At 56.0% G+C, this 20,036-nt stretch overlaps 6 protein-coding genes across 6 annotated transcripts; 4 read left to right on the forward strand and 2 right to left on the reverse strand.

Moving 5' to 3' along the window:
• Positions 1-877: 877 nt before the first annotated feature.
• GGS23DRAFT_573017 (uncharacterized protein) lies at positions 878-3,552 on the forward strand. Its single transcript, XM_051516662.1, has 5 exons — positions 878-1,244; positions 1,310-1,400; positions 1,462-1,626; positions 1,684-2,733; positions 2,802-3,552. The coding sequence occupies exons 1-5, from the start codon at positions 1,021-1,023 to the stop codon at positions 2,910-2,912; spliced, it is 1,641 nt and encodes a 546-aa protein (XP_051370876.1). The 5' UTR covers positions 878-1,020; the 3' UTR covers positions 2,913-3,552.
• Positions 3,553-3,945: 393 nt separating this feature from the next.
• Positions 3,946-5,284, forward strand: GGS23DRAFT_109086 (NuA4-domain-containing protein). The gene is made up of 3 exons (XM_051510981.1): positions 3,946-4,224; positions 4,320-4,508; positions 4,627-5,284. Exons 1-3 carry the CDS (start codon positions 4,099-4,101, stop codon positions 4,906-4,908), a joined length of 597 nt encoding a protein of 198 aa, XP_051370877.1. The 5' UTR covers positions 3,946-4,098; the 3' UTR covers positions 4,909-5,284.
• Positions 5,285-7,487: 2,203 nt separating this feature from the next.
• On the forward strand, positions 7,488-10,390 carry GGS23DRAFT_605791 (uncharacterized protein; the record flags this gene model as incomplete). Its single annotated transcript, XM_051519817.1, has 3 exons — positions 7,488-7,616; positions 7,671-9,074; positions 9,140-10,390. 3 exons carry the CDS (start codon positions 7,488-7,490, stop codon positions 10,388-10,390), a joined length of 2,784 nt encoding a protein of 927 aa, XP_051370878.1.
• Positions 10,391-11,480: 1,090 nt separating this feature from the next.
• On the forward strand, positions 11,481-15,236 carry GGS23DRAFT_573026 (Alpha/Beta hydrolase protein). Its single transcript, XM_051516663.1, has 8 exons — positions 11,481-11,651; positions 11,731-12,198; positions 12,337-12,538; positions 12,679-13,976; positions 14,104-14,199; positions 14,358-14,621; positions 14,688-14,743; positions 14,872-15,236. The coding sequence occupies exons 2-8, from the start codon at positions 12,096-12,098 to the stop codon at positions 15,013-15,015; spliced, it is 2,163 nt and encodes a 720-aa protein (XP_051370879.1). The 5' UTR covers positions 11,481-11,651; positions 11,731-12,095; the 3' UTR covers positions 15,016-15,236.
• Positions 15,237-15,295: 59 nt separating this feature from the next.
• Positions 15,296-17,521, reverse strand: GGS23DRAFT_610834 (uncharacterized protein). The gene is made up of 2 exons (XM_051520355.1): positions 16,304-17,521; positions 15,296-16,227 (listed from the first exon to the last, which is right to left on the reverse strand). Exons 1-2 carry the CDS (start codon positions 17,001-17,003, stop codon positions 15,494-15,496), a joined length of 1,434 nt encoding a protein of 477 aa, XP_051370880.1. The 5' UTR covers positions 17,004-17,521; the 3' UTR covers positions 15,296-15,493.
• Positions 17,522-18,041: 520 nt separating this feature from the next.
• Positions 18,042-19,715, reverse strand: GGS23DRAFT_109279 (ATP-dependent RNA helicase eIF4A). Its single transcript, XM_051510982.1, has 4 exons — positions 19,503-19,715; positions 19,357-19,425; positions 18,919-19,277; positions 18,042-18,829 (listed from the first exon to the last, which is right to left on the reverse strand). Exons 1-4 carry the CDS (start codon positions 19,609-19,611, stop codon positions 18,176-18,178), a joined length of 1,191 nt encoding a protein of 396 aa, XP_051370881.1. The 5' UTR covers positions 19,612-19,715; the 3' UTR covers positions 18,042-18,175.
• Positions 19,716-20,036: the final 321 nt, after the last annotated feature.

The following is a 20,036-nucleotide window of genomic DNA, read 5'->3' on the forward strand; positions in this document are numbered from 1 at the left end:
TACCAGAACCACGCTCCGTAAATCGGCAAACTGAGATAACGGGGGTGGGCATTCATCGTCCAGCGCCCGTGTTATGAGAACATCGCGAAAGAGTATCAATTTGCGAGGGCCACCGAGGCCTGCAGTTTGCTGAGGAATGATTCCCGGTTCGATACAATCTAGCCACCTTGCTTAGGTCTCCGGCCGCAGCTATGCCCTGCCCACGCTTACTGACGATGCGAGACAGCCAGCTGTCTTCTTCTCCTCGTTTCTCTCTCTCTCTCTCTCCCCCTCTCTCTCCATCCGTCTTCTAACAATCTCTCTAGGGGACTTTCTCAGCGTTGAATGGTCTCGGACGTACCGGGAGAGGCGCTCTTTCGTGTTTCAACACGGCCGAATAGTTTAATGCTCGCCTCCGAATTCGTTGCGGGGCGGCGTTGACGCGTCAACCTAGGGGAGGGCCAAAGTTTCTATGGGCGGAGCAAGATCGTGATGCGTGCTAACGACCTCCGGCATTCCAGGTTGCGTGAGGACAGGTTCTTAAGCCCTTGGTCACATTACTGCCTCCTGTACTACTTACCTGCCTATGTAATGGGTTCACATGACAGTATTCATGCATAAAGTGTGCACTGTATGAGTATAGGTATGCATATGTGATAGTAATGCCCCTTTCCAGCTCTGTTGCCTTACCTCCAGGTAGCTGGGATAGGCAATCCTATCCGACTTGTTGAGTTAAGGTAGGACTGCATTATACATACTGCCATAAAACCTATTTATCCTAGGTACCTATTTATATATCTAGGTACCTATTTATATACACACATCCGTATAAATATATTTGGTAGTTACCTATTTAAGTACGCGAATAGTGCATACCTGCCTAGGTTACCCTCTTGCAGCCTGTGGCCTGCCAAAGTATTGTGCCCAAGGTAATCGTCACTTGGTAGTGGCACATGCTGCCAGCTGCCCACAACTGGAGACTTGTCGGATGTCGCAGGCCCAAGCTTCCGATTCCAGCCCGACCTTTTTCGAAACACCTAGATGGGATTTCCCAGACGTCATTTTTTTTTCCCTCGCCGTCGACACTCCTACACCGTCTTCATCCTACCACGTCTGGACTACGAGGGCACGCAGCCACCACGAACGAACGAGCGTCTCAATATGGCGGCCAGCGTCGATGCGAAGCTCTTGCGGGCAACCAAGTTCCCTCTCGAGTTCAATCAGAAGGTTGACATGCAAAAAGTCAACCTTCAGGTCATGAAGAAGTTAGTATCCCATCCCGTTCTCTGTATCGTCAGATTTCAGGCTGACCGATCACTACCCTTTCTAGATGGATCGCGGGCAAGATCTCCGAGATACTAGGATCCGAGGACGATGTCGTCACCGAGCTCTGCTTCAACCTGATTGAGGGATCCCGATTCGTAGGTGTACTACCGCTGCGTCGCCAGACGGACTACGGCTAACTAACGCCCGGCCACGCAGCCCGATATCAAATCTATGCAGATACAGCTCACTGGTTTCCTCGACAAAGACACCGCCTCATTCTGCAAGGATCTCTGGAAGCTCTGCCTAAGTGCCCAGTCTAGTCCGCAGGGCGTCCCCAAGGAGCTGCTAGAGGCTAAAAAGAAGGAACTCATACAAGAGAAGGTATTAATTTCGCCCACATCGGGATTGAATTGCATATGCTAAGAAGAATCTTGCTAGATTGACGCAGACAAGGCCGCTGAAGAATTGCGAATCCGACGAGAAACCCGGGAACGCCGCGACCGCGAGCTGTCGGATATTCGAGATCGGGAGCGTCGCGACCGGGGCTTTCGCGGCGGACGTGGCGACAATTGGCGCGGCGGGAGGCGCGGTGGCGACCGAGCCTTCGGGGCCCGTGGGAGGGGGTTTGGTCGAGGCGGCGACCGATCCTCATCGCCACCGCGACGCGAACGAGACCCATATCACGGCAATCGCGACCGCGACCGCGACCGTGATCGCGACCGTTACGTGCCCCGAGACCGTCGCGGGAGCCGACAAGAGCATCGACGTGGCCGCCCTCCTTCCCGCTCCGCGAGCTCCAATTCGAGGGATTCTGCATCACGTTCCCGATCACGCAGCACGGTTAGTGGCCGTAGCAGACGTGCTAGCCCGCGTGTTAGCCCTCGATCTGCCAGCCCACCGCGCCGCCGATCCAGAGGACGCCGGTCACCACCTCGCTACCGGGGCCTGGCAAAGCGAGACCGGTCTCCGGGTCGAGCGAGAGATTACAGGGCTCGCAGAGACGAGCGCGGAAGGAACACTTCGTCAGTAGGCAGCGTTAGCAGATCTGACGACAGCAGGTCGCGCTCTCCGGCCCCGAAGAGGCGCAGGTACTCCGACTCGCCTAGCCGCTCGCGGTCTCCCGCCCGCCGAGACACGCGGCGGCTCAGCCGCTCGCCATCCTATTCACGATCACGGAGCCGCAGCCCCGGACGACGGCCAGTCCGCGAGCTCATCAGCCGCAGCCCCTCGCCTGGCCGTCGCGGGAGGCTGAGACGGTCTTCGACGCACAGCGCAAGCTCGCGGGGGTCGTCGAAGGGCGAGAGGCAGTCACGACAAAGAAGCCGATCCCAGAGCAGAGAGGATAGCAAGACGAGAAGAGACGTCCCCTCGAGAAAGCGGAGACCTTCTGCCAACTCCCCTCGTACCCGTGATAGATCAGCTGATGTTTCGGAAGATGATGACAGACCCCCATCCCCAAGACCCGGCGCGGCCTCGAAGGCCGATGAGGTTCGTTCCTCTTCCTAGGGCGTCCGTCGTCGCAGGCTAGAGAACTGACTCGCGCATTCTTCATCCAGAACAAGACGCCTCAGCAACGGGCCAATGAGCTACGCGAAAAGCTTCTGAAGGAGCGAATCAAGAAGATGAGAGGCACCTCAAGTAGCGACAACGTCAAGGGGCGAGGCTAATCTTCCTAGACTTGCAGGGCCTGCAAATCCGGTCAGGGTCGTGATAGGTTGCGGAAGCCCAGTTTCTGACTCTGGTCCCCCTGGTATTGGCTCTCGAGGTTAGTCACAAGTTCGCTTTGCGTTTGAGCTCATCGAGATACGGCATCCCAGATAGATGGATAGATGATCGGATAATACTAGCATTTCCACCAAACGTCGGGTCGTTGCAAGGATCTGCAGGACGTACGCGGGTGCAATTAGGGGGTTTTTTTTTTCTCTTATTTATTTTTCTTAAAAGCATCTGCAGTACCAAAATTTTTATTTGCACGACAAGGACGGTAGTCTGTTTGGCAGACGAGAATGTTGGCCCATGCTATAAGCGGTTGCCAACGTATGACATGGACCGCGACGAACCTACACGTAGCATGTGCAGCTTCATGATGGCGTCGTGAACCACCTACGACACCTACCTACCGACCTACCTACCCTATTTTTCTCTACCTCAGTAGTTCTCTTTGGTGCCTGTCTGTCTCAGATGGCAGAGCGCCGGCGTGGGAGAATCGGAATAGAATTACGTAGATGGCCTGTCATCCTTTCCTACTAGGCACCTAAGTATAACCTGGGTTAGGCCGGCACCTACAAGCAAAGTCGTAGGTAACTCGTATGTGTACTGATGATTGATATACCCGCGACCCCCCCCCCCCCCCCCCCGGCCATTACATCGTGTTCTCTTCTTCTGTTTTTCCCGTCATACCACCTCGACAGCCTAAATGACCGGGTCGATATCCAAGATCGCGAATTCCTACCTCCTTCGACTCTGTCTAGCCGCGAGCGGGACATCTAGGTAAGTACTAATAATATCGGCGGTACGTACACCCAGACACTAATGCAGGTCCCGTTAGCGTAACAACGGCGTCGGACGGGGCTAGCTGAATGCGATGGTACATAGGCTATGTACCTAGGTTAGGTACCTAAGGTACCCAAGGCAGGTACCTACCTCTAGCGTACCAGGCATCTGCCGGAATATCCTCAATCGGTGCTTTCTTATCGATAGCATGCACGGGCCAAGACCAGGCTCCCAACTTCCAGGAGGACATTGTCCGAGCAGCCAACCTCGCCATCGAGCTCTGAACATCGTCCATACCGATCACTGCCCCTGACGACTTCCCTAGCGCCAGCCGCCCCGAACTTCAAAGCTCGAGTCACGATGGCGGAGAACATCCAGCCTGGAATCGGCGCCGGCGACCGGCAGGCTGCCCTCACGGAATACAACCGGCAGCGCCAGACCCTGAAGGAGCTCCTTTCTAAGCGGAAGCAGCAAGAACGGCACCTCGTAAGTCCCTTCGTATTCGCGTTCGCCTGCGAGGAGAAGGCTGTCTCTCTCTGCCGCTGAGAGGCGCCTAGGCTGCATATTAACGGTATACACAGCACCAGCTGGAGCAGAACATAGCCGAAATCGAGACTAAATACCTAGCCAACTCTCGTCTCGGGAACATCGTGAAGGGCTTCGAAAACTACATCAAGGGCACTAGCTCTGCTGCCCAGCGCAAGCAGGGCGAGGTGAAGGACGAGGACTACATCTGGTCGCGATCGTCGATTTCCTACAACGCTAATAACGTGCGCATCGACCCTCCGTCTCCCCTCTCGCGCCCGTCTACCTTCCACCCTGCCGAATTCGACCCGCCAACGGCTGCGTGCTAACATTTAGCCCCCCCGGGGTGGGTCTGCTGTGTAGACCGAGTATTCCGACAGCCAGTCAGCGACGTCGACGCCGGCGGCGCCGACGCCGGTGTCGACCACGTTTGCCAACAGCCACAAGGACAAGGACGGCGGCTCCAACCAGCCGACACCGACGTCGGCGACGGCCGAGAAGGGCCCGGGCAAGGCGGGCAAGGCGGGCAAGAAGCGGACGACGGCGCAGGCGCGGAAGGACAAGGACGCCGACGCGGACGACAGCGAGACAGACTCCCGCGAGACGAAGAAGGCCCGCACGCACTTCGGCGCGACGCGGAAGTAGAAAGCCGTCGGCGTGGACGTCTGCCGCGGGGGAATCTGCTTCTCTTTTTTTCGCGTCCTTGCCGTCTACGTCGTCGTCCATCACGCGCATACGCATATACATAGGCACAAGCATACACATATACACGGTTCCGGCGTTAGTTAAGGGTAGGTGCTATAGGGAGGATCCCGTAAGAGTTTTTTTATTGTTGTTATTATTTTTAGGGCACTTTATCCTTAGCAACAAGGAAACGGTCTCCGTGGTTGGCGACGATATTTCCTCGAGATACCCAGCAGCCCCGAGCTCGCAAATGGTCCCATAGACGAATATGAGGAGAGTTACCCAGTAGCCCGCCGGCCCTGGGGCGGCCCAAATCTTTGCTGGACCGCGCTCACCTCGCCGGCGCCTCTGCGTGCTCGAGCCGCTGGTCTTGTTATACGCAGGTGCTCGTGTGTTGTAGGAGGTATTGTGCCTACTAATGATATGCACCACAGACTCGAAATAGGTGAGTCCGGAAGAAGGGGGAGCGAGGCAGAGCGTAGAGGTAGGACCTGTGTTTACCTGCCTGCCTGGGGTGCCTCCTATTAGCGTCGGCTTCTCAGCGCCTTATGCGCCTTTTGGTACCTCCAACCTAGTACCTCCATGCTCAGAGATGTACGGCAAAGAGAAGCATTGGACGTTCTTCTCAACTACATAATCTGTTTAGAGATATAAGCCATGCGTTGCAACAGGGTGTATCTGCCAAGCTTGGTAGAATTTCGGATCGTTACCACTACCTATGCGATGTAGAGCATCCGTCACCTTTTACCCCCTTTCCCCCCTCTAACAACGCCCTCCGGCTCGGTCCCCTCCCACACCTCGGGATTTGAACGGGACAGGGAATGCGTCCACTTGCCTGCTCCTCGTCCGCACGTCGGCACGGCCATAGCTCGGGCATTCTCCCAGCTACCGGGTCGACCCGTGAGCCTCGCTAACCCACCCCGCAGCCCAGGTCCCAGAGAAGAGCCCACTCTGAGAGGGCATCCTGCGCCCCGCCGGTAGTTCGATGTCCATTGCCGCTTTTACTCAGGCTCGGCTCAGTCATAAGATATTATGAATGGATAGGTATGCAAGGAAAGCGGAGAAACAAACGATCTTTTGGGTGGCAGCCCGGACCGATGTGGCTGGCTTGTTCAACATCTTTAATTAACCTGGGCAGCTTTTGGCTTCGTCCAAATCCGTCCATCTTCCAGTATTCACCGCATAGCTACCGGAAATAAATAACCCTAAAACTATTCGCAAGGTAAAGGACTTGATCCGGCATGCAACGACCTGGAGTAACAATACCTACTCCCGCCTACCGGCCGAGATGCCAGCTTAGGAATCCTTCCTTCTAACCCTATTCGCGGGGGCTCCCAACAGACAGTCAGGCAGTTCAACGCGAGATCTCCCCCATCGTAGCCATAGCCGTCCGACCACTTAATAGCGTTGCAGAACGGCCATGTCACTCGTCAGTCATCTCGGGCGCCATCAAGGCGGTACAAACCCTGTTTTCGATGCTGTCCGTATAAAGGAACAGCCGAGCCGCTTTTTGTGGCAATCACGGATTTTATGCCTGTGATGCTGGCGGAGTCTACAGCCCTTGACCGTCGGATTGTCTTGGACCCGTTATACCTACCCCTAAAGACCGAATCTATTTGCAGGGTCCGTGACAGTTAATCCCGTAAATGATGATATAGACGAGTTGATGAGTGCTTTTAGCAAATTAAATAGTGGGTTAACACTGTCAACTCGACTCCCCTTTACTGCAGGTCAATAATAATAGGCTTGTAGTATTATACCTAGGAGCTAATTAAGCAGTTCGCCATACCTTGACCTCACGAACTAACAACACGTACAGACGTAGCAGGCCCTTAATTTAGAATCAGCCGCGCCTTCGGAGCTCCAGGTGGCTCTGAAGCAAGAAGCTCTCGACTTTCCTCATGTACCTAGCAATCGAGCTCACCATATTTCCGCGAGACGCAGAGTCGTGCCTCTGTGCCATTCATGGCGATGCTGGGGGGGACCTAGTTAGAGGTCACCACAAGACGCGGTAGAACAAGCCAGCTGTTTAGACGAGAATGCTTTAACATTCAATCGTTTCTTCAGCAGGTGTGCAGCTAAGCATCCCCGATGCCCATGATTGGACCTCAGGCTTTGGCCCGTATGCAGTTGGTTTAGCTATTCAGCATGCCTCACTCAGCCCTCCTACTTCTCCCTTTATTAACAGGGGATATCTCACCAACAGTCGACTAGAAACCCAACCCAAACACCGAAACCGTTCCCTTCTAGCGATGTCGAGAGTGATGGAAACAATTCAGGCTGAGCCCATTCCGTGCCAATCGTCTGTTAGTGGCGCGTGGTCTGTCCCATAGCGAAATCACTTTGCGGTGATATCTGAGTAGCCACCACGACACCCCATAGAACCCATCCGCCCTGTCCTCTCGAAACCGCACTGATCTATTTACCTTAACCCATCCTCTCAATGCGTTTACGGATATCGCAGGCCGCTTCCCACTTTTTCTACGTCCCGACATTTATGCGTTTCCACGATTGAAGACGTCACCAATTCTGCACCAGCCATGGTGCGATTTTGGAATTGCGCCATCGCGGGATGCCCAAACGCTGCGGCCATCGACATCGGCGATTGCGAGCGATGCGAGTCCATGTATTGCGCAACGCACATTAGGTCTGTGTTGCATATATGTGAGGTAAATATTCCCATCATCTGTGCATGGAGCCGCTGATCTGAAATTAGTTACAAGAAGGAACCCCTCGATGACGAGGCCTGGTTGGCAGCCCAGACGGCAGAGTTGGTCGCCCTCAACCAGAAGACGAACCACGCGGCCATTCTACGGCGCGCAAAAGAGCTTTCTGGCGGCCTAGAATGTCGTCTAGATGACGAAGATCTTCTGGGACGTCGTCAAATGGGCGGCATGCATATCCACCTTCAGCTTATATTTGAAAATGGGACCGTCTGGCTGGTCAGAATCCTCCGAGAGAAGCACACGTCCTTCGATGACGAACTCAGTAATCAGATCTTGCTCAGTGAGTGTGCGACACTCTGGTGGTTGGAGTCTGTTGACGTGCCGACACCACGACTTCACGGGTATGGGCTGCGTGGCGATCCGCGTAACGAAGTAGGTGTCGCCTACATGATCATCGACAAGCTGCCCGGCCGACCTTTCAACTCGTCGGAAGCCTCAGAGAGACAAAGGTCAAAGGTGCTGGGCCAATGGGCTGACGTCCTCTGCATTTTGGGCAAGCATCCTCTCGACAAGATCGGATCGCTGATGTTTGACGCCGACGGGGCAGTCGAAGTAGGCCCTATTGCGAGTGATAGGACGGGAACGTTGCCTTGCATAGGCCCCTTTGAAGATGCGAAAGACTTTCATAGCACCTGGGCCGAAACGTATCTCGAACTCATCGCCGATGGCCAACTCTTTTCCCCGTATTCGATCGATGCGTACCTAATGTTCAAATTCCTGGCGGAGCAGGCCAAGGCAGGTCCTTGGCTCAAAAAATGGCAAGGCCTCAATTTGGGGCCTTTTTTCCTAAAACATGTGGACGACAAGGGAGACCACATTCTTATAGACGATGACTTTCGAATCACCGGCATTATCGACTGGAGTTTCGCGAGGGCAGTCCCAGCATACGAAGCTTTTGGCCCTTCACTTGTGTCTGCGGACACCACCAATCTCTTCACCGGAAGACCGGGGCTGAGTGAAGAGGATGGAGTCTTGGGCCGAGAGTTGCAGCGTCGTGGGGCACCGCACTGCTACTTTGAATCGGATGAGATGCGACGATTCCTCTTCGGTCCAGGGATGGGATTGGACCTCACAAAAGATGAGGCTATTGACGTCTTCCGAGGCCTTGTGGCTACCTTCGACGGCGCCACGCCCGACTGGCAAGAATGGCGGCGAGCCAGCCTAATTAAGTGGGAAAACGATGCTCGACTGGTCGCTCTTTGCCAGGCGTCGCTGGGGGCCATGCCGCTCGGCGCACCGATTCATGCGGTGTCTACACCAGAAGTTCCTCGTTTCGAAACTTGCTCGTGGTCGAACTGTGGCCGCCCAAGCGTCCGCGGCCGAAGCTGCCAAACCTGTATGAGACATCTATGCGCTGTCCATATTCTCCCTCGGCATCACAAATGCCCGTCCACTGCCTTCGTAAGTACTCGAGATTCTTATTCACCATGGCTTAGGTTGCCACATCCGCTAATATAAGAACCTAGGTTGATGATACCACCTGGGAGATGAGTATCAATAGTGAAGTCGAGGCACTTCTTACCCAAGTGGATGTCCCCGAGCTTGTCCGCGTGGCCAGTTCACTCCGCAACGGGAAGCCCTGTAAGTTCTACCCCGGGAAGCACCTGGGAAGCGGCGCCATGATGGGCTGCGCAAATTATCACTGCTGGATTGTCTTCGACGATGGAGTTAAGTGGCTTGCTCGAATCCCTCGGACTACGGCTTTTAGCGACATTCCCCCAGATCTCGTCGACTACCTAGTCGAGAGCGAGTACGCAACCCTCAAGTTCTTAGAGCACCTCGGCGTGCCTGCTCCTAAAGCCCACGGATTTGGGCTTTCTTCTGACCCCGGAAACTTGGTTGGGATAGGCTACATACTCGAGGACGCCATGCCGGGGCGGCCCTTCTACGCTGATCAGGCAACGGCTGAACAGAAGTCGCATGTTTACAACCAATACGCCGAAATCCTCATCGCCATCAGCCGCCTCTCCAGAGAACAAGCTTGCTCCCTTCTTACACATGGCGAGGAGACCAGAGAGGGCGCTATCGCGAGCAATCGGTTCCTGTCACTTGGGAAACACGGGCCCTTCGCCGATCCCCTCGAATACTTTACTTCCATCGCCGACCTTCACCTTGATTTAATCGCCGATGGGCAACTCTATCCGGAATACCCTAAGGAGGCATACCTCTTTTACAGACTGCTCAGAGACCGGGCTGCTCCGACCCTAGCCGCGGCTACTGCGTCCACTGGTGGGTTCTTTCTCAAGCACGTTGACGATAAGGGGGATCATTTACTAGTTGACGAGAACTACAACATCACCGCCGTTATCGACTGGCAATTTGCGCGATTCGTCCCGGCGTGCGAGGCCTTTGGCCCTTCTCTCTTCACTGCCGATCTGAGCAATCTGTATAGTCCTCTTGCGGAACTCAGCGCGGACGATAGACTTTTAGCAGAGAGTCTGAGGCGGAGGGGGAGGGAGGACATTGCGGAGTTTGCCAGCGAAAGCGAACTTGCTAGGCGGTTTCACTTTGGACTTGCTTCCGGACTTTCGAGGAGCGAAGCTCTGGGAATGATCAGGGCCGTGCTCTCTTTGCTTGACGGCGAGGCGTCTGAGGAGGGACTGAGGGAGTGGATAGAGAAGGAGTGGGGTCAAGCGGCCGGTGATCCACGGCGTGAGAAAGTTGAGAAATTGATGGCGGAACTCGAGAAGGAAAGATTGGAAGATAATACAGGGTAGTTTGGCCCGGGTCCATTCAAACACACAACCAGCGACTAAGCGTTACGTAGATATGGAAATATATAATATGGCCAGTGGAGTCTATCACGGCTAACAAACATAGAAGTTGCTTACAGGCATGTGAGCATCGACACTATAATCACCATAAGTCCTTGTTCGCTTTGCGGCTATCGCTCAGCAGACCTGTGAATGTATCTGCACTATTGCGAGGCGATGCCCTGTCGCCTAAACTGTCCCCTAAAAGTAATTGTGACTTTAAAGGCGTCACAAGTACCCGCCTAACTCGTACCCCATTACCTTTCGATAAGAGGTGCAAGATTGAGCGTAAACCGGCGTTGGGTTGAGTCAACTCAGGCAGGTTGCCTTGATTTTAACGTGGAGAACGTCAGGGGAAGAGTTACGCGGGTGATAATAGGACACAAGCACGGAAGGTTGCTTCCAAGCCTTAATAGCAGCAACAATCGGAATACTTCAGTTACACTTCTAACTTCCAGAGAGGAGAGGAGACGAGTATAGATGGAAAAGCCACCTAGATAGGGGGGGGATGGCGATCAGACCTCTCTATATCACGGCGATTTTGGTATTTACAACTTGTTTGATGGGGAACTGGGGGCTGGTTAACTAAGTGTAATATGATGTTCAGGAATGGCTACGGTTTGCCGGCTTCATTGGTACTCGCCTTTGACCTCCTTTTCTGATGACTGCCTAGGAAGTCATCTAGACAGGAGGTCTAGGGAAAGGTTGGCTTGGTGGTAGAGAAGAAAGCCAAGGACTAGGGTTGCACACTCTGTACAGTTTAGCTGCAACCATGACTTTTTAGAAAGTTGTCGTCGTCGCCATTAGCCGAGTAACCCTCTCCTAAATGACACACCTCCCCCAGACTTCATGTCCGGACGACTTCCTAGGAAGTCATCATCGCTATGTGATCTGCTTTGATGAGGCGTTTTGTCTCTGCTGACGGCTCTACAACCTTCCTATATCTAGGCATATTGCGCGGTGAGATCCACCGCAAAATCGCCTCCGTTGCGGACAACTTCTCCAAATCACTCTTTTGTCCATATAGGTAAGTCATGCAAATGTTGATTCGAAACTTTGGTAACTATTAGACGCCTAATTTATCGCGCGAGTCAACTGTAGAGCTATAGACTTCTCCGACGTAAGTAGTCGACGAATCCTTCGCTGACCCGTAGTTGGCAAAACAGATCCTTAAGTCTCCAGAACGTGTAATTCTTCAGTCCGCATATGCAGTATTGTTGAGAAGCCTACAAGACTTCGGTAAGCTAGCATGCTTCGATCAGATCGAACCCCATCTTACTCGATGTGTGAGCTGCTCAGGCTTACCGGTTAAATCTCGGCTCATGTGGGCAGAAGTGCTGTTCCTTGGGGGGCCAAGCTCAGTTCAAACTCCGGCCCAGGGCTCAGGCTTAAAGCGGCCAGGGTCGGGTCCGGATGTGGCACCCAGGCGGGCGTGGACGAATGCTCTACTCTTACGAGGTAGCCGTCGTCGTTTGGCCTATCCGGTGCCGCTCTCGACGATCCACCGAGAGAGAGAGAGAGAGTACGTGCCCCGTCCCTCTGCCCGTCCCTTTGTGCCTAAGCACCAACATCGGATCGGTCACGTTGGGTTCTCTCGGATGAGATAAGTCTCCAATTCGCTCGCCCCCCGCCAGACCCTCGACTGCCTTTGCATTCTCTCTCCTCCAAGATGACGGTGATGGCCACCAAGTTTACGCCCGAGGTGCTCCTATCGGCTCCGCGCCGCAGTGCGGCCGTGCCTAACAGCACCGGCACCCTCGCTCTCTTCGCTGGTCCGTCATTTCCGCTCCCGCCCTCGCTCCCTTCCTATTCCTTCCTCACCCAGCACCTGGCCACCTAGCACTCTAGCACCCGCCAGAATTCGGGTCGCCGGTGGAGGGTGGCAGAGAGCTAACGGTTCCGACGTCCAGTAACGCAATACTCCTTTGACACTCACACCAAGAGCTACGCTATCAAGGTGCTGGACGTCAAGACCGGCCAGTCGTCGGTCTTGTTCGACGACCCGACCTACACCGAGCCCACCTGGATTTCCGACACCGAGTTCGTCTTCGTCAAGAACGGCGACTCTAGCACGAACCTCCTGGTGGGGGACGCCACGAAGCCAGGCTTAGAGTAAGTACCTACCTAACCGACGCTGCCTGACCGCCTATTACCCACCTAACGGATTCGTCTATTCGTCTCTGCCTCAGGAACACCTGCGTGCGCGTAGGGGGACCACGATGATGCTAATGTAAAAAACGCCCTCCCCTTAGCCCATACACGGTTGCTACCTTCGATGGCGCACTATCCAACATCAAGGCTAAGGACATCGGGAATGGCACCGTGGCCTTCGCCGGAGCAGCCCCCACCACGGCGAATGGTGAGATGCTCAGCCCGGAGGACGAGAAACCGCTGTCCAGCGCTAGGGTCTACACCGGTCTCTTCGTCCGGCACTGGGACGCCTACGTCTCGAAGAGCCGAGTCGGCATCTTTTACGGCGCCCTCAAGAGGGACGAGGGAGGACGTTTCAAGCTGGAACCCCCGGGCCTGGTCAACGCGCTCGCCGGCACCCCGCTCGAGAGCCCCGTGCCCCCCTTCGGAGGCGCCGACGACTACGATATTGGGCCGCGGGGCCTCATATTCGTGGCCAAGGATCCAGAGCTCAATCCCGCGTTGTGGACCAAGACGGATATGTACTACGTCCCCCTGCGCTCCTTCACCGAGAAGGCCCCGAAGCCCCAGATCGTGAAGACGGGTATGCTTGAAGGATACACCGGCGCGCCCACCTTCTCCCACTCCGGGACCCGTGTGGCGTTCAAGCGCATGCGCAACCGGCAGTACGAGTCGGACAAGTGGCGGCTGCTCCTGCTGCCAGACATCGACGACCTGAGCAACGTGCAGGAGTTCTACGCTACGGAAGACGGGGAGGGCGGATGGGACGCGCGCCCCGAGGGCGTAGCCTGGAGCAACGACGACAGCGAGCTCTACGTCACCGCCGAGAAGCACGGCCGCCAGCTCCTGTTCAAGCTTCCCTCGGACCCGCTCGCCGCGGCAAAGCAGCTTCCGCAGCCGCTCACCAAGGACGGTGCCGTAGGGCCCTTCTTCACGCTCGCCGCCTCCTCGCCATCGGACACCCGGATCCTCGTGAGCTCGACCTCGCTCGTCGACAACTCCTCGTTCTCGATCGTCGACGCGGCGACGCCCGCCGATGCTCCGCTGCCCGCTCCGACCCTCGTGTCGTCCAGCTCGCGAGAGGGCAAGACCTTCGGGCTCAGCCGGCAGCAGGTGGACGAGTTCTGGTTCAAGGGCGCCGGCGGCCAGTACGAGTGCCACGCGCTGGTGGTCAAGCCGTCGGACTTCGACCCGCGGCGCCGGTACCCCCTCGCGCTGCTGATCCACGGCGGCCCGCAGGGCGCGTGGGGCGATAGCTGGAGCACGCGCTGGAACCCGGCCGTGTTCGCTGAGCAGGGCTACGTCGCTGTCCTGCCCAACCCGACCGGTAGTACAGGTTACGGCCAGGCCCTCACCGACGGCATCGCGTCCGACTGGGGCGGGCGCCCGTACAACGACCGTAAGTACCCCAGGAAACGCCCCGGGCAACTAACTCCCAACCCCGAATACCTCGCCCTGTTAAGCAGCATTAGCGAGGGTTAGGGGTATGCAGAACAGGAAGTGCTGCTAATCTCGGGGCCATGCAGTGGTGAACTGCTTCGAGTACATCGCGGATAACATCCCCTATATCGACACGGACAACGCCGTGGCTCTGGGCGCCTCGTACGGAGGCTATATGATTAGTGAGTTCCGTCTCGTCGTGTCTTCTTCTTCTCCTTCGCCCGACCCCGCCTATCCCCCATCTTGTACAATCTATCCCACCTGTCACGAAGTGAGCATTCATCTATACATCTTAGCCATGTAAATATACTTACCATCACCTCCCCGTGGAAATGAAAAGACTGGATTCAGGGACACCCTCTCGGGCGCAAGTTCAAGGCGCTCGTGTGCCACGACGGCATATACAGCACGATGAGCAACTGGTCGACCGAGGAGCTCTTCTTCCCCGTGCACGACTTCGGCGGCACGCTGTGGGAGAACCGGGCCGTCTACGAGCGCTGGGACCCGGCCGCCTCGTCGGGGAGCTGGGCCACGCCCCAGCTCATCGTCCACAGCGAGCTCGACTACCGGCTGCCCATCTCGGAGGGCCTCGCCGCGTTCAACGGTACGTGTCCGCGCGCGGCACACATACCGGCCTAGCTAGCTAGCTAACGTGCGTGCCCGCTCGCAGCTCTCCAGGTTCGCGGCGTCCCGAGCCGCTTCTTGACGTTCCCCGACGAGAACCACGTAAGTCCCTTGTCCTCTCCCTTTCTCCGGTGCAAACACCCGCCCCCGCCCTCCACATACGTAAACATATCTATATATCCTCAAGGAAATCTTACAGATGACTGACCACGTGTATGCGTGCCGGGCAGTGGGTGCTGAAGCCCGAGAACTCGCTCGTGTGGCACAGGGAGGTGCTCGACTGGATCAACCGGTGGACTGGCCTAGCCGACAAGGCCAAGGACGAAGACGAAGAGGCGTCGGCGGGCGTGGAGAATCTGAACCTCGACGGCTAACAGTCGAAACGGAAAGGCCTCGCGCGGGCGGATAAGGAGGGGGAGAGAAAGAGGAAAAAAGGCCAGGGGCGGTAGGAAGAGGAGGAAGTAAATATTTAGGATAGGGCATATGCTGCTTAGGTTAGACGAAAATACACGACTAAAAAAAATTATAAAATAAGCAGAAGCAACTCCCGGAAAGGGAGCCGAGAACGAGAATAGTGTGCCTTCTCGTGCGTAAACCCATCTCTTACAAACCCAATAAATCTTCAGCTAGAAACGCGCGTAAAGAGAGGGGGGGGGGGATCAAACTTGGTATATATTCATCATCCGCCAAGTAAACGCGAATCACTACCTAGATCTAACTATAAAAGGTGAGGGAGACGAACAAAAAGGAGGCACATACGTATGCCTTTCCGTAGACCCCCCCCCCCCGGCTCTTTCTCGAAAGACGAGGCGGGAAAGTCTGGTATGCAGATAGGTACGGAACCCCGTCCGATCACGCGGACGTCACCGTCGCCGTCGCCATCGCCGCCTCTTCCCTGGCTGCCGCCCTCGTCCTGGGCCGCTTGCGCGGTCGATCTTGCTCGGGCTCTCCCCTCCGCTCCCCCTCTCCCCCCCGCACTTTATCTTTCTCCTTCTCGTCCCTCGGCAGCGGCCCCGGCTCCTCGTCCCCCTCTCCGCTCCTCTCTGTCTCCCCCCGGGCCCCCTCGGCCCCCTCCTGCAGCACCGCGAACAGCTCGCGCCCGTCGAGGCGGTGCATAGCGTTCTTGACGTGGGCCCAGCGTAGCGAATCCGGCGACCCGAGGCGCTCCCGCAACAGCCTCGCGGCGCGGGCGTCGATGCGCCGCAGGAAGGACCCGACGAAGCGGGCCTCGCTCTTGGGCCGCTTCGCCCGGTACGAGCAGCTGAAGTGGTTGTACTGCTCGAGTAGCCGGCGGGCCTCCGGAGGAGGGCCCGGGTCACCGTCTTGGGGGATCCGCTGCGCCTGATCCCGTACTTTGTCTCTCTCCTTCCTCTTTCTCTTGTCGTTTCCTCTTTCTTTCTTCTTCTCTTGTTCCTGCTGCTGCGGTGGTTCTGGTGGGACAATAGAGGGTACCAGGGGGGAGGGGCTTTTTAACTGCGAGGTTCTGCTGTCGCTTCCGTTGTCGCTACGGCCGCCGCCGCCGCCGCCGCCGCCGACCGCGTTCCCGTCAAGCGACTCAGATATCATCGTGGAGGATTCCGACGCTGCTGTATTCCCGAGTTAGCGCCGAGGCGGAGATGGAAAACCACACCATTTTCGGTGTACGACGACGCCATCTCTTACTGGATAGCGTCGCGGACGATCGCGCAGGGAGCTGCTCGAGGAACTGGAGGAATTTCTCCTGCCTAGGGACGAATATGTCGAGGAAGCGGCGAATCTTGGCCTCCTGCTCGCTGACGGTCTCTATCGTCGTCCCCTCTGTCTGCCGGCCCGCCTTGTCGTACACGGACCTTACCATCGGCTCTAGGCGAGCCAGCGCGCCGTTCAGCTTAGTGAGCTCGTCCTGCCAAGGGGGCAGCTTCGCCAAGAAATCGTCGAGGGCGCTCTCGACGGCTTTGATCCGCTCCTGGTGCTGGCTGACCTGCTTGTTCAGAGCCCTCACATCCTTGCCGAACCTGACGTTGTCAGCCGTCAATTTAACGTACTCGTCGCTGACCTGGTCACGGAGGCTCTCTAGGTCGTCCTTGGTATCTCGGGCGGCGGCCCCGGCCTCGGATATCAGCTGGCGGAAGCCCTCTTTGTCCTTTCGGAGCTCGTCAAGGCGCTTGTCGATATCGTCGTTACGGCCCTCGGCGGTGTTAGCCTCCTGGATTTTGCGGAGGCGGGCCTCGACCAGACCCATCTGCTTCTTGGCCGCATATATCTCCTTGACTACGAGCGCCTGGAGGAGCCGCAACGCGCTCAGCTGGTTTTCGGGCTGTCGAAGCTTGCCCTCCAACCTAGCAGCGCGAGCTAGCCTCTCCAACTCGTCGCCAGAACACATGGCAATAGACTACAGGGCGGAATGAGCAGTAACTGGATAGTCGAGCCGATGATGGAAGGACAGCCATCGCACGCTGTGATCAAGGCAGACAGTTGAGCATGGTAGAATTTGGCAAGCTGGTTAAGGGGGCCAACCTCAGGCCAACAAGTTGTGCTAAAGCAGTTGCGCCTACCTAAACACTCCCTGAGGAAGTCGCGGTACCAGACTCGCGTTATTCCCTCCTTCTGCAAGCCGAACCCGAGCCTGGCCCCGGGTGCTGTGCTTTTGCCTCCAGCAGATTTCCCACGTACTCGTATACTCTCGGTACTCGCATGCTCCCGACACCCCCGACATCTCCATATACCTGTAACCTCGTTACCGGGTAACCTCGTACCTCCTCCCGAAAGCTGCCCTCTCTCCTCTTGTACATTGCCTGGGGAGGCACCTATATGGCGTAGGGTAGAATAGAAGCAAATGACAGCAATGCCATACCGACCTTAGTTAGGTAGGCACTCCAGCATCCAGTCATATTTTCGCCCAACCATCTCAGCGAACACGATGGAACATGCGTAGACGTGAGTAGCATTAATTACCATACACACATACTTCCTATGCGCCCCTCGTTGCATCATAGCATAGGTAGAATCCATGCACCCACCAAATAACCCGCGAGGCCAACATGAAGGACGTGTGTACATACATATGAAGAGAGAGAGAAGTCGACCGTCTCCCGGGGAGCTTGTCGATTCCCAGGTCAGTCGGCGTATCGTCGCATTATTCATCAACCAGGGCGAAAAGACCGGACGGAGACAGGTTTTAGGAACCTTAAAGGAAAAAAATTCTGGGCTAAGTACAGAGAAAAACGAGAACAGCAAGCCAATGGCCCACTCCGCAAAATCCTCACCGGTGTTGGGCAATAATGCATCACCAGTGAGAATTAGGTGCTAGATGACTAGCCGCAAATGCCCGAATGCGTCCCTTTTTTCCCCTCTATCAACCACGGCACGACCCTAGACGTGCCGGCAGAAAAGCCTCGCGAGACAAGAGCGTCATCCTCCCGTCTATCTATCCCCATGCCACCAACAAGCGTCGTGAGACCGAGGGTTTGGTTCCTATGCTTATAATAGCATATAGATAGACAAACAATATTCCCCCCCCCCCCCCCCGTCTGCTATGAGAAATGCTAGATACCTTTAGATCAGGTCGGCCACGTTCATCGGCATCTCCTCGATCTGGGTGCTGTAGAACTGCTCGATCTCGCGCATCATACGCACGTCGTCGGCAGTGACGAAGTTGATGGCAACGCCCTTTCGGCCGAACCGACCGCCACGACCGATACGGTGAATGTAGTTCTCGCGGTTAGCCGGGAGGTCGTAGTTGATGACGAGCGAAACCTGCTGCACGTCGATACCACGGGCCAGGAGATCGGTGGCGATCAGGACACGCGAAGAGCCGGAGCGGAACTCTTTCATGATCAGGTCTCGCTGGGCCTGGTCCATGTCGCCGTGCATGGCCGAAACCGTGAAGTCACGAGCGGTCAGCTTGTCAGTAAGCCAGTCGACCTTTCTTTTGGTGTTACAGAAGATAACCGCCTGAGTGATGGTGACCGTCTCGTAAAGATCAGAAAGTGTGTCCAGCTTCCACTCCTCCTTCTCGACGGCAATGTAGAATTGCTTGATACCCTCGAGGGTAAGCTCATCCTTCTTGACGAGAATGCGGACGGGGTCCCGCATGAACTTGGTCGTCACCTCGAGGACATCCTGGGGCATGGTGGCAGACAGCAGAACCACCTGGGTCGACTGGGGAAGAAGTTGGAAGATGTCGTAGATTTGCTCGGTGAAACCACGCTAGGAGAGGGAGAAAACGGTTAGTATGTCCTGGTGGTAGCCGTAGTAGTAGACGTGAACAAGCTCGTCTAGGTAGGATGAATACTTACAGAAAGCATCTCGTCGGCCTCGTCGAGGACGAACATCTTCATGGCATCCGTCTTCAAGAATCGTCGCTGAATCATATCCTGGACACGGCCGGGCGTGCCGACGACGACCTGCGGTCCTTCCTGAAGGGCCTTCGTGTCCTCACGGACGCTGGTTCCACCAATGCAAGCATGGCATTCAATGTTCATGAAATCGCCGATGGCGACGACGACCTTCTGAATTTGCTGAGCCAGCTCTCGGGTAGGGGCCAAGATCAGCGCCTGGCACTGCTTGACGTTGGGGTCGATCTTCTGAAGGACGGAGATTGAGAAGGTGGCAGTCTTGCCAGTGCCAGACTGGGCCTGCGCAATTACGTCGTGACCTATCGGGCGGGATTAACACCTGTTTGCGCATCGACTGTTGTTGGGCAGTGACGGGGTTGGTGGGTTATATGGACATACCCTTGATGACCGGCATGATGGCACGTTGCTGAATCGCGGAGGGGCGTTCAAACCCATAGGCGTACACACCTGGAGGAAGCAAAAGCATCGTTAGCCACTGGTACTCTCCCCTCGTCCCCCTCCCTGCCGGGGCGGGCGCCTCTTACCTCGCAGCAGCTCGGGCCGCAGGTTCATCTCATCGAAGGAGTCGACGGTCTCGTCATAGTTGGACTCGATCTGTGATTGCTCGATGTCCTCGAGCCCTTTATCAGCCATGATTGCGGATCAAGAATCGATGCAGCTTCTCGAATTCCAAGCGCTGCCCAGAATTCAAGAAGACGAGGGCGACAATCCTTGGTGGGGTCGGAAAATAGGTGAGTGTGACCTCTGCACTGTGGCGAGCGGTCTACAAAGAAATGAAGAAGGTGGAAAGTGATGGACGGTAAAGGCTCCCTAGGTAGAGAGCAGTACGGTCTAGAGAGGGATGTTTTCCTTGGTGTTCACTGTTCTGGATCAATCTGTGGATGATTTGAGTAGAATCGTGGAAGAGAAGAGCCCAAGAGACCAAAGTCGAGATTGGGTGAACGAAGTAGTAGAAGAGAGAAAAAAATTTCGAGGAGGAGGGGGGGTAAACTTTGGTGGAACCCTGATGTGCGGGGCCTAACGAGCTCCTGTTCCCGCCTGCCTGCAGCCTGTTACCC

Source organism: Durotheca rogersii, assembly GCF_024521655.1.
Source record: "Durotheca rogersii strain YMJ 92031201 chromosome Unknown GGS23scaffold_14, whole genome shotgun sequence".
NCBI lineage: Eukaryota > Fungi > Ascomycota > Sordariomycetes > Xylariales > Xylariaceae > Durotheca > Durotheca rogersii.